This window comes from Paramormyrops kingsleyae, chromosome 2, assembly GCF_048594095.1.
Source record: "Paramormyrops kingsleyae isolate MSU_618 chromosome 2, PKINGS_0.4, whole genome shotgun sequence".
NCBI classification, from domain to species: Eukaryota; Metazoa; Chordata; class Actinopteri; order Osteoglossiformes; family Mormyridae; genus Paramormyrops; species Paramormyrops kingsleyae.
Window position 1 is genome coordinate 3,837,923 of NC_132798.1, and position 14,047 is coordinate 3,851,969.

General features: G+C 42.1%; 1 protein-coding gene across 1 annotated transcript; it reads left to right on the forward strand.

Annotated features, from left to right (window-relative positions):
- Positions 1 to 1,835: 1,835 nt before the first annotated feature.
- LOC111833405 (P2Y purinoceptor 4) lies at positions 1,836 to 4,182 on the forward strand. The gene is made up of 3 exons (XM_023791628.2): positions 1,836 to 1,924; positions 2,661 to 3,651; positions 4,142 to 4,182. The coding sequence occupies exons 1-3, from the start codon at positions 1,901 to 1,903 to the stop codon at positions 4,180 to 4,182; spliced, it is 1,056 nt and encodes a 351-aa protein (XP_023647396.2). The 5' UTR covers positions 1,836 to 1,900.
- Positions 4,183 to 14,047: the final 9,865 nt, after the last annotated feature.

Below are 14,047 nucleotides of genomic sequence, written 5' to 3' on the forward strand. Positions count from 1 at the left end.
CCGACGAGTTGAGCTTTTAATGTTTTTTGGGGGGTCAGGGATTTTTTAGGGGTTAGGGTTAGAGTTTTAGGGGTGTTTTGGGGGTTAGAGTTAGGGTTTTAGGGGGGTTTTGGGGGTTAGGGTTTTAGAGGTTTTTTGGGGGTTAGGGTTAGAGCACCACGTGCCTGCACCGGTCGGCCACTGCATTGAGACATATATTTCAACCCCTGTATTAGCTTAGTCATTTCATCTTGTCTGTATTAGCTTAGTCATTTCATCTTGTTTGTTTGACTCATCTGCCGGCCCCTGGAGGATGGGCTCCCCCTTTGGGTCTGGTTCCTCCCAAGGTTTCTTCCTCTTAGGGAGTTTTTCCTTGCCACCGTTGCCTTTGGCTTACTCAATGGGGGGTCCTTACGAGGCAGAAATGTAAAGCGCATTGAGACAATGTAATGTTGTGATAATGCGCTATATAAATTGAATTGAATTGAATTGAATTGAATAGAGTTTTACGGGTTTTTGGGGGCTATTGATTAGCACTACGGTAGCCTTACTCGACAAAGTCGCCTCAACTCGTTTCAGATCAGCGACCAATCGGTCATTTAGAGACAGGCATGCATTTTACGGCAGGGATGCCTTTTTCGGCATAACACCTGTTTTCTGTACGCTGCTCTAATGCACTTGTCCATAACGCCCTTAGGAAGTTAACATGTGTCTTCTCACAATCATGTTATCAATTTAAAAAATTATAATTTCTTTATAAAGTTATACTTATTTTTATCCACTCCGGAAGTTGTCCATGTGTTTCTAGGGATTATGAAATCTCGTGACCACGCATTATTGTCTCGTGGCTACCACTTAATTATCTCGTTATTGTCTCGTGGACACGAGATAATTAAGTGGCCACGAGACAATAACGCGACCACGAGATAATTAAGTGGTAGCCACGAGACAATAACGCGCGTCCACGAGATTTCAGAATCCCTGGAAACACGTGAACTACTTCGAGAGTGGATAAAAAGAAGTATAATTTTATAAAATAAATTATAATTTTTTAAATTGATAACATGATTGTGAGAAGACACATGTTAACTTCCTAAGGGCGTTATGGACAAGTGCATTAGAGCAGCGTACAGCATATATCACCTTATATAGCCTTAAGGTTATTAATAGATGTGGCCACAGAGTTAGAAAAAAGCTTTGGGGAGTAGTGAGTTAACATCTGCAAAAACAGCTGTCGGTGTGGCGGCTTAATGGGCAGCTCTACTGTCTCACCTCCTGGGTTGCATGTTTTTTGCATCTTATTTGCATTTTCACAGAGGTCGTTTTACTAAGATATATTTGCTTGAGGACTTATAGGGTTTGTGATGAGACCACTGGGGTCATTTCTTGTTTTGGTTTCATTTTTAGCTGTTGCTTATCGGACTCATTCTCATGGTCACTAAACCCACTAACATTGTTGCAGACCAGATATACCCCTTCATGGTCCTCGATGGCAGTGACCTATTTCAGCAGGATTATGTGTCCTGCCTCACTTCAAAAATTGTTCAGGAATAGTTTGAGGAACATGAAAAAGAGTTCAGGGTGTTGACTTGACCTCCAAATTCCCCAGATCTCAGTCTGATCGAGCATCTGTAGCATGTGCTGGACAAACAAGCCTGATCCACGGAGGCTCCACCTCACAGCTTACAGAACGTAAAGGATCTGCTGCTAATGTCTTGGTGCCAGATACTGCAGGACACCTTGATGGAAGGAGGGACCTACAGTACACAATATTCAGCAGGTGTTATACAGTATCTGCTTAGTGTATCAGATTGTACACTTAATGGGTTTAACCACTCAGTCAGTTCCTGCTTTCAGTTTTATTGTTAGCTGTAGTCAGACGTTATAAAAGAGCTGTTTCTTTATCAGTAAATCTTACTGGATGTCTGGGGAGATAAAACCGTATGTAAGTAGATAACAATTGTCCTAAAACAAATGACATAAAGAGATGTATTAAATAGAGGCCCAGTACTGTCTTGTTTTCTGCATTTGGAACTGATCACTGAGCTTGTTTTTGCATACATTAGAAAATGTGTAATGTATTAGATTTCAGTTTAGCTTGTAGTTCCAAAAATGGTTCTAGGTGCTAATTAAATTAAACCTTTTTGCACATTAATGTTCCTTTACTATTTCAGCAGAAAGGATGATTGTTTTTTGTTCTAGTTTTAAGATTTAAGAATTTTTATTATAAAATTAATATCCGTTTAATTAAAAACAAATGTCAGTTGCGTTGCCTTTAAGTTTTATAACACCACTAATGAAGCGCAGTACTGTTCGTACTCACCTGTCCATCTCCCAACTATGCTTTTATGCTTCAAGCCAACATTTCATGGTAATAAAGAGTTTTGGAGGAGAATAAGCATTTTATTGTTATTCTCAGTTTTTTTCCCTCTATGTGTTAAGAGCCAGAAGAAATTGTCTGCTTTGTTGCATTACCATCTTCTATTTTGAATGAAATTTAAATAATCATCAGGTTCTCAGATTTGCAGTAAGAGTGGAATGTTTTTTGGTGCAAATTAAGATCTTGATAGCTAGATCATCCACGCACTTATGCTTCAATCGAGTTTACCATTTTGTTCAAATCTTGGCATTTTAACTTTTTTTTTTGTCAATAATGACATGAACTTTTCAATCCCCTGAAGGTGATCAGGACTCTGTATGAAATAACTTTCAAGATGAACAGCTGTTCTGTGGAGCCCCTGAACACTGTTGCTGTCAACCTCAGCCACCTAGAATCCTGCAGTCCGGAACCTCAGCACCTCACCATCACTGTATTGCTCTGCCTGGTCTTTCTAGTGGGCTTTGTACTGAACAGCTTCAGTTTATGGGTCTTCTGCTATCGTATTTCTCACTGGACTTCTAGTAACGTCTTGCAGTTCCACCTGGCACTGAGTGATGCTATTATCACCCCAGCAGCTCCTTTGATGGCAACCTACTTCATCAAAAGCAATCACTGGACTTTTGGCAGCTTCCTCTGTAAGGCGAAGATCGCCCTGCTTACCATGCATTTGTATGGCAGCATTCTGTTCCTCATGCTCATTAGCGTCCATCGCTATATAGTTGTGGTCCAATACAAGAAAACGTCACCTATGAAACAAGTGAAATTCGTTCACAAACTTTGTGGTGGAATCTGGTTGTTATTACTGGCTAGTGGGACAGCCATCTTTGGTTTGTTTAACACCAGTAACGTTGGCAACCAAACTCTTTGCCTTAGCATTCACCAAAATGAATACATGCAAGTCTACTTCACGGTGAACCTATTCATCCTTATCCTGGGGTTTCTTGTGCCATTCGCGGTGACTGTGGTGTGTTACATCCTTTTGGCTAGCTCTGTGTCTCGCATCAACACTACCACGAAGAAAGGACGAGCCATCAAATCCAAATCACACAAGACGGTGGCCATCTGCCTGGCCATTTTTGGCTTCTGCTTCATGCCGATTGCCCTGGTTCGCACCATAGCTGTTGTGGTCAAGATGTTCTTTCCGAATGAGTGCAAACTACTCGTGAAGTTGGAGACAGCTTATTACATCTGTTGGATTTTTGCTGGTGCCAACTGCTGCGTGGATCCTCTGCTCTACTGCTTCGTTTCACGGGATTTCAACAAGTGTCTTCGCACATCCTTGAAAACTGGAGGTAATATTCAGGAGGAGCGTAATAAAAATGAGTTATATGATCAAGATTCGACATTCAATTCTCAACCTACCATCTGAACTAAGTATTCTATCATTATTTGTTTTTAAAAAGTCTCACTTATCCTAATAAGACTTTGGGTATGACAAAGATATTGTGGAGTAAAACGCTCAAGCATTTCCAAATATATTTAGTAGAATTAACAGCTGCATTGCTGGTACCAGTGGGCTCAGATGAACATTGTATTGCCAAAAGTATCCTTCTAATTAGTGTAACTGGTTAATTAAGTGGCACATTGCTGATGTGTATAATGAAGAATGCAATCGCCAAAAACAAACTTTATCAGAAATTGTCCATGAAAATAATTCAAGCAGAACTATTTGGAAGAACGTGGTTTTCTGTGGAAGTGCAATTATGACCATATTATAATAATAATTGATACTTTTTATTGGTTGAAATTCTCTTTAGACCTCCTCCAACTTGCTCTCTGTAGATGACAGCAGGCTGGCTTTGAAGAGCAGCCACCTGTTGTAGCACCCAGGGAGCTGGGGGTTAAGGGTCTTGCACAAGGACCTTCAGGTGTGCTGAGGCTGGGCTTAAACAGTGCAAAGAAACCATAACATTACAGTGTGCTATGACATTTCTGTGCTTCCTGTTTTAACCAAGCTCACTAATGCTTTTCTCGTCAATGGACGGAAATCCTGCCAACAATGTTCATCACCATCTAGAAGAGCAGAAGCTGTTACAGCCACAAAGTGAGGACCTATATCACATTTACGCTCTTAAGTTCCAGAATGAGATGTCAGGCAGGCTTGGTCTGGACACTTTCAGCCATGTAATGTAACCATGAAACTATGTGTCATATCTGCTTTTCACTTCCCCGTGTTTAAAACATGCTTTTTAAAGCAGCCATGTGTTGCACATAATGTTTTTGGCAAGATATTTTGGTTGAATGTCATACAAAAAAATGAAAAAAAAAAATTATTCCTTCCTCTTCTTAAGAAATATACAGTATTATGTTGTGTGTTTTACAGGTTATGTTATGGAAGGCATGTAGCAAAGAGAATGTGTCATTTTTAATTTTTTGCTTCTAGACATGTTCTCGATTGGAGGCAGCTTCTAGCATTTAAATCTAGCAGAGTTACATTTCCCCAAAAAGAACAGGTGTTTTTTTCCCGAATTAGGCTGTTTAGTCACTTAATAACTAGTTCACACTGTTTTTGGACTGATTAAAATAGAAACATCAGGAGCTTAGGTCAAGAAACAGATTCTGTAAGTTAAAGCTTGAGTTGTACCTAAGAAAACATTTCAGTTTCATTCAGTGATTGAAGTAAAGAAAAACTGGTGCTAGTAGTCCTTTGTTATTCAGCAACGGGTGTTGATACTCCCTTTGTTATTCAGTACCAGGTGCCGATAATCCCTTTGTTATTCAGTACCAGGTGCCGATACTCCCTTTGTTATTCAGTACCGGGTGCCGATAATCCCTTTGTTATTCAGTACCGGGTGCCGATACTCCCTTTGTTATTCAGTACCAGGTGCCGATACTCCCTTTGTTATTCAGTACCAGGTGCCGATAATCCCTTTGTTATTCAGTACCGGGTGCCGATACTCCCTTTTTTATTCAGTAAAGGGTGTTGATACTCCCTTTGTTATTCAGTACCAGGTGCCGATAATCCCTTTGTTATTCAGTACCAGGTGCCGATACTCCCTTTGTTATTCAGTACCAGGTGCCGATACTCCCTTTGTTATTCAGTACCAGGTGCCGATAATCCCTTTGTTATTCAGTACCGGGTGCTGATACTCCCTTTGTTATTCAGTACCGGGTGCCGATAATCCCTTTGTTATTCAGTACCGGGTGCCGATACTCCCTTTGTTATTCAGTACCGGGTGCCGATACTCCCTTTGTTATTCAGTACCGGGTGCCCATAATCCCTTTGTTATTCAGTACCGGTTGCCGATAATCCCTTTGTTATTCAGTACCGGGTGCCGATACTCCCTTTGTTATTCAGTACCGGGTGCCGATACTCCCTTTGTTATTCAGTACCGGGTGCCGATAATCCCTTTGTTATTCAATACCAGGTGTTGGTACAAACAAAGAGGTGCTGGTACTTCATACCAGTCAGTACTTACCCACTTCAAGAACTGGTTTCATTTGAATTTATCAGTTATCATCCCACAGGAAATTAATTTATTAATAAAATGTGCCTAAAATATAAACAAAGTAAAATACATTCTTAAATAAACATTTATCTTTTAAAATTTCTATTCTTTTATGGAAACTGTTGAGTAATTAAATCATAATAGAAATGAATACAAAAGCATATAAAAAGGTTTTTAACTGATTGATCATGGTTTTCTTTCATCATCATTCCATTAGTTTTCAGCTCTGCTAGTGCATTAGAACAGAAGCTCTTTTGAAACAACTGACTTGGTCATGCATGCAGCCTCCCCGTATGTACGTTTTATTAAACTGGGTATGCTGTAATAAACTCTTGGGTGGGTTAAATTAACAGGAGAATGATTCTGCAGGGCCGGTCAACCCTATAGGCGACATAGCCGGCTGCCTAGGGCACCAACCTGGCAGCCAGTTTCGAACCGGGGACACTGACCGTGATGCCTACCCAAAGTGCCACATTGGCTACTGTGATTCTGTATGTCATTTTAGTAGACAAAATGAAGAAATATTGCAAAATCAACAATTTTTTAAAATATATTTTTGTTTGATGGGTTGCTTACACTACTAAACATCTGGTCTGTTTTATTTATCATTTATCATTTGTCTTATTCAGCAGGCACTGTCTAAAATGATGTACAAGTGAGGCGAAGAAAATATTAGTAAATCACGTCTACTGTGAGTCAGGCATCAAGCCTCTTAAATCATGGAGCCACCAAAGCCTGCCATGAGCACATATTTATGTATTCTATTAGGAAATTTCCAATTTTAACAGGTACACACTAGATCAGCGTTTCCCAGCCTTGTCCACGGGGATCCCCAGACTGTCCACATTTTTGCTCCCTCCAAGTTCACTGCCAGACAGTCACCATTTTTGCTCCCTCCAAGCTCACTGCCAGACAGTCCACATTTTTGCTCCCTCCAAGCTCACTGCCAGACAGTCCACATTTTTGCTCCCTCCAAGCTCACTGCCAGACAGTCCACATTTTTGCTCCGTCCAAGCTCACTGCCAGACAGTCCACATTTTTGCTCCGTCCAAACTCACTGCCAGACAGTCCACATTTTTGCTCCCTCCAAGCTCACTGCCAGACAGTCCACATTTTTGCTCCCTCCAAGTTCACTGCCAGACAGTCCACATTTTTGCTCCCTCCAAGCTCACTGCCAGACTGTCCACATTTTTGCTCCCTCCAAGTTCACTGCCAGACGGTCCACATTTTTGCTCCATCCAAGCTCACTGCCAGACAGTCCGCATTTTTGCTCCCTCCAAGCTCACTGCCAGACAGTCCACATTTTTGTTCCGTCTCAGCTCCCAAAAACATGGACTGTCTGGGGCTCCCCAGGGACTGGATAGGGAAACACTGCCCTAGATGTTAAAGCATTGTGTCATATAGCATTACAACTGTTCTTTACTGGAAAACTGAACCTGACATTGTTTTTCCCCAGGGTCAATCAACTAATAGCTACCTCAGCCCTCCCCCCACCAATTCTAGAAGAGAGTTGTAATACATTGTAACATATGAGAATAGGAGTTAAGCTTAAGCTAAAAAAGAAATTAATTATGTCCAGAATTAGTTTATTCCATCACTTGTCCACATTCACATATTCACTGCATAGTCATGGTGAGTTTGGAGACTGAGAGAGAGAGAGAGAGACGTGTAATCATATCTTTTTGGGGACCACTCATTCATTTCTGTGGGAAAAATGCTAATGCTAACTATGACAACCTTAACCCCTACCCAGCCCTAACCATAAGTAACCAAACAATATACAAGTATTTGCATATACGAGTTTTTGCATTGCAGTCACGGGTTTTTATAAAATAGAGTTTTCCCATATACGGACCAGGAAACTGCTCCCCATAATTAAAAAAAATTGTTAATTTCCTCTCATATACCAGTCATCCCAACGTCTTTGCCCAAAGCACCCAGTACTAATTTCCAAACAACAGCTACGTGAAATTGTGTGTGGAGTTTGCATGTTCTCCCCGAGTCGGACATGTTTCCTCCCACAGTCCAGAGTTAAATGGTATCTCTAAATTGTTCATGTGGCTCCAGTGCCCCTCCACCCCCTGGCAACACCAAACTGGATTTGCAGCTGGAGAAGGGATGCGAAAATGCTTTTTTCCCTGTTTATTCTGCACAGACAAAGCCTAAACTGGTATACCTGGTTTTTTCTTTTTTTATACAAGCAACCTGGCAGAAAATTCAGCTCTCAAAAGTGTGCATCCCTATCATGTGCATCCCAGTAAGTCACAGCTTCCCTGTCCTGCCCCTTGTCTCATGGTTCCATTTGCTTACCTAACAATTAGCACAAATCCATCTGTGAGAAAATAGTAACAATGTGTTTCAAAATATACCCTTTTTAACTCACAAAGCAAACGTTCCTCTGGCACTGGGGTCTGAGTCTCCCCCGGGCTCGGTGTGTGTGGAGTTGGCATGCTCTCTCTGTGGCATCATGGGGTTTCCTCCGGGTACTCCATCCTGGAGACTGGAGTCCCCAAATTGTCCCTGGGTGTGACGGCATGTGATAGGTTGGCACCCCATCTTGGGTTATTCTGGAATAATGGGTGCTGAAAGTGAATAGCTTCAATGGACAGCTGCAGACTGCTGTCTGTATCACTCAGCTTTCTGAATGATGATAGTGACTGTTGTATCTAGTGTCGTTATTGTATTTTAGAATTTAGTGATCAGTGGTCATTGTTGACACACCACAACAAAATGTGTCCTCTGCATTTAACCCGTATCTGACAAAGCAGGGGGCAGCTAATTCAGCGCCCAGGGAGCAGTAACTTGCTCAGGGTACCTCAGTGGTGTCTTGCTGGTCGGGGATTTAAACCTACAATCTTTTAATTACAAGTGCACTTCCCTAACCATCAATCCACCACTGCCATTGTATGTTTTGTTGTATGTGTGATTTGTATTTGTTTAAATCTTGTAACTGCAGTGGCACATCATGTGTAATTCGTGGTACAGACATATGTACTTGCAATGATAAATCTGATTCTGATATGCAGTAGTAATGCATTCCTGTCTTATTCTGCACAGAGAGATGTAGGCTGGCACCATTATGGCAAAGGGCACTCAGAAGCGGAAGAGAGTCGGCTCAGTGCCAGCAGCCACAGGGCTCTTTCAGGGCACATTCAGATCCTGTTTAAACGACCTATGGTCAAGTGGCATTTATCATACAGAACAAAGACAGACACACAACACCCACAAGATCCTCTTCTTCAACGTGGGCACTGATTTCACAGGGTTCTGAAACATTTAGTGAAAGAACTAATTTCCAGTGTAATACCTTCCTATTCAAATGGGTTTTATATATTTTGATTACCAAGAATGAAGGAAGTCGTGCAGTAACAAAACACAAAGTTAAAAGCAAAGGTTTTGGCAAAGAGAACAAGTCAGCAAACTGAACGACAGCAGCCAACTGAGCGAAACATGAGCGATGCACAAAATAAATAAATACTCACTTCAGAAACATGAGAGACACAGAGCATCCAGACAATCTCGGACCCACGTCACACACCGCTGATGCTGACAACACCCTCCCTGCTGCAGTGAACACTTCCTATTTTTATCAATGAAATGATTCTTTACTTGCCATTTACTCCAAGTACAAACACAGATACACTGGAATGCTCGGCTTCACCTACCCCAGGGGCATCAGAAGCATTTTGAATGTGGGGGGAACACACTGACATAAAACTAATATTTTATGTTAAATGTGGAGGGTCCAAACGAATAATTAAGAAATGAGAGGGGGACATGTCCCCCTCAGATTTCATGGCGGCGACGCCCATAACCTACCCCATCTTGTTCTTAACGAGACACACAAACAGGTGAGAGCCAGTTTGGGGGCCACAGCACAGGGTCATCCAGTGTGCAGTGCCCTGGTAGCTGAGGTTAAGGGCCTTGCTCAAGGGCCCACAGACATGACTATTGTTGTTCTACAGTGCACTCAAGATCACCACCATCATACCAATGCTGAAGAAGGCCACAGGCTTCTGCCTCAATCACTACCACCCTGCAGCTCTTACTCCACTCATCATGAAGGGCTTTGATTGGCTGGACATAGGCCTCATAAAGACTCCCCAACACAGTGGACCCACTGCAGTTTGCGTATATTGGCAGCGGCACCATTACATTGATCATCGGCGCACCTCATGGCTGTGTGCTCAGTCCACTGCTGTTAACACTGCTGAATCATGACTGCACAGCCATATCCAACACAAACCACATCACAGAGTTTGCCAACAACACCACAGTCATGCAACTCATCGGTGCCAATGGGGAAGTGGCATACAGAGATGGGGTGAAACAGCTTACAGACTAGTGCTGGAACAACAATTTATCTCCGAATGTTGACAAAACAAAGGAGATGATTGTTGACTCCTGGAAGTCCCGGATTGACCTATTCCTCCTAAGGATGAATGGCTCCCCAGTTCCTTGGTATGCACAGAGGACCACACCAACACCAGCTCCTTGAAGTGAAGCTAGCAGCACCTGCTCTTCCTGTGGCACCTGAGGAGAGCTGCCACTCCTCATCCATCCCCCCCACATTCTACAGAGGCACCATCGACAGCATCCTGACCAGCTCCATCAGTGTCTGGTTGGGAACTGCAGCACCTTCGGCCCCAAGACCCGATAGAGGTCAGTGCAGAGAGCTGAAGGCATCTCTGTACCCTCGTCCAGGACGTTTTCCATACTCTCACCTCCAGCATTTTGAAGGACCCTTCTCACCCCTCCCCTGAACTCCTTGCCACTCTGCTGTCCAGCAAAAGGTTCCACAGCACCTGGTCCCAGTCTGCCAGTGCAGCAGCCTCTTCCCGGAGTCTGTCAGACTCCACACTCCCCATGTTGCCCACATCTGATGAACTACTGGAAAATACTGTTTACTACTGCGCTGCCACTGTAGGCAGAGACAGTACTTCCATGCACTAATATCCCAGTTTTTATTTAGTTTGCCTGTTCATTGTCTGTCTAATGTTGAATCTTTATTTTAGTTAGGTAGAAAATATAGGTAATAGGGAAATGTAGATAAAACCCTCTGTTGTTGTGTACAGACTTTTTTGCACTATGACAGATATTCCAAAGCCCTGTCTATGGCACTGTAATGTTAGCCCTGTCGTGAATATTGCACTATGGATTCAGGAAGAACGTCATGTTGTGTCACTATACATTGTGCATGGCTGCGATGACAGTAAAGCTATTCCTCACTTAGCTGACTTGACAGTACTGATTATCAAATTGTATCAGAGAAAAAAGTAATTTTTACACTAAATGTGCAGTAATGTATATTAAACAGTTAATGTTCTAAAGCGATATACCCTCAAATAGGCCACTAGGTGGCAGTGCACTGCACTTCCCCTCCCCTTCATCTCAAAGCAGTAATGATGACTTGTGTATTTGAAGGCATTGCTTCAGCTGAATTTGTGCAGGATGATGCCACTAGAAAAGGATCGGGTGATATAATGCAAGGGAAGAAATGGGGCTTACAGGAGAAAACACGTGTGACTGATTTAATTCAGGAAAACCCACATAATTAGCTAGGTAACCCACATGATTAACATGAATGCTAAGCTGTAAGGTTCACTGTGAGATTATGATGCTACCTTTTCGAAATTAATGGTAAAATTAATAAAAACCACGGAATAAGTGGTATGGCTATATGTGGATGCCTAGAAACGTGAAAGTGGCGACATGCTCCAAGACATCTTGATTCATGTAAATGGGGGAATGTACAATCTTATTTAACCTGGGGTCACAATGAGCTGCTTTATTTTCTTTGTCTTGATAGTCAGGTTGTTAGTAGTGTTAGTAATTGTTGACTCATCATCATCGTCAGAGATCAAAACAAATTTGCTGATGGTGCTAGAGAGCTATGGACAGGTATACAATCTTAAATGAAGAGTGAGCAAAGTGTGGAACTCAGCACAAAACCGTGTGGTACCCCAGTGATGAGGGTTTGGGTGGAAGACAAGTAGGCCCCTAACCTGACAAGATGGCTAATGTCCTTTGCACTTTTTGTGGATTGTAAGGGACTTAAAGTCAGAGATTGACATAACTGGTACGCAAGTACGCATTCACCGTTAAAAGCGATACGTGCGGCAATCGATTAATGTAACACGCAAATACGTACGCATTTTATGTGCATTTGCGCCGATATGACAAGAAATTAACCTTTATATGTTAATTCGTACTTCATTCGCCGTATAGAGTTTAAAATGCACGATAATTTCTTGTCATATCGGCGCAACTGCACATAAAATACGTATGTATTTGCGTGTTACAGTAATCGATTGCCGCACTTACCGCCTTTACAGGTGAATGCGTACTTGCGTACCAGTTATGTCAATCCCTGCTTATAGTCAACAAGGATACCGCATTTGAGGTTCTTCAGTGTTGGAGTTCACTACGATTGCACCACGCAGGACCTGGCATGCATTTCTGTACTTTGCCAGACACAGAGATGCAGATAGCGATGCAATTGCAACACCGAATTCTTACTTAATATTACATATTAATTTAGCCTTTGCATGACGGTCATGTTGCAAACTTTCACAAAATCCAAGCAAGACTGGAGAATAATGCACCAGAAGACTCAAACCAGTTGCAAGCGACAAACCGGGTTTGAGATGCTATTATGGGCAAGTGCTCATTATTTTATGTGCACTACAACCTTCTTGAGGAAGGACTTGACATCACAATTACTCATGTTTAGAGGTTTCCTTCGTCTTTGAATGAATTAAACAGCTGATGACAGAAGGGAGGACTGCAAGAATTGAAACCGTAAAAACAGAGAATGGGAACTATGATTAAATTTGGGAGGGAAAGTCATATTGAAGCTGAATGCCGGATGAGGCAAGTTATATAAACATTGTTAGAGATGTGAAAACATCAGAGAAGGAGGCCGACACTGCCCTCCCCCCTGCCAACTGCCACAGCCATCGCACAAACAAACATATAAACAAACAATTATATATTTCCCAAAAATACAGTTATGTAAAACATCCATCCATCCATCCATTTTCCAAAACACTTATCCTTCCGGGTTGCGGGGGGTCCGGAGCCTAAACGGGAAGCTTCGGGTATGTAAAACGTATTTTATATAATTAAACAATTAAAATAATGATAATATATCTTATTAAATTAGTGCTTTGAAATCCTAACAAGTAATTATTTCTTTGGACGGGTTAACACTAATAGCATTAACTTTGATACCCCAATGGGAAAATAGTGTGAGCATTATTAATAGAATTCAGTTTCTATCCTCAACATACAGGCAATATTTTTTCTGATGTTGTGGCAACACGCTTGTTTATACAATGCATTGCAACTAAAAATGATTGTTTGAGGGCTCTATTATCAACCTTTGCTCATTTTGAAATGTTGCTCTTCATCTTGTCACCACTTCACTTACATTGTGCTTTTTGGTCACACCCTGCAATCATCCTTGACACCGTTCCCCTCCCCCCACATTGTGACAGCATGGTGCTGCCAGGCGCCTAAGTGAAACTGGCTGGCAGGTCAGTGCCCCACATCGTGTAATTGTTTGGAGAGTGCAAGGACTTCTAGGGCTCACTGTCAGAAAGCAAGGTACAACCCTGGGACCATTTTGTCCCTCAAGGTACAAACAACATTAATGTATCCCCAATTCTGTAATACTGTTCCACAAAGTCCATTTCTGCATCTTAAAGGGTACATTTACCTACAGCTAGAGTACAACTGGCAGACCTTTGAGGGTACAGCCCCAGTGAAAAGTAATTGTACCCTCAAAGGTACAAATTGATTCTGGCAGTGCTGCAAGTAAGCCAGTATCTCTTTGCCTCAGATGGTGCACACTGCCTGGCTAAGTGGACAACTGGAAGAAGTTGGCACCCTAGGCAGCTGCTAATATCATGCATAGTAGTGACTAGCCCTAAGAAACATACACCATCTAGACAAGGATTATAAATAAAGTCAGGCTTAATATAGGTTTTACAGCTGAGAGCACTCCTCCAAGATGTTCTGAACCAAAAGAGTAAATAAACTTCATGCTGTCAGAACAATATCAACGTACTCCCTAGATGGCCCTGGCACCCCCATCTAATCTCTACTCCTCCCACACCCCCAACCTCTACAATCTCTAACCCCAAATTCTTTCCCCATCTCTCTAAAAAATCATTATTAAAATCCCAACTTTGTGTGAATTGTCTCAATGTAATCAGGTTCATCAGATCTGCATCTG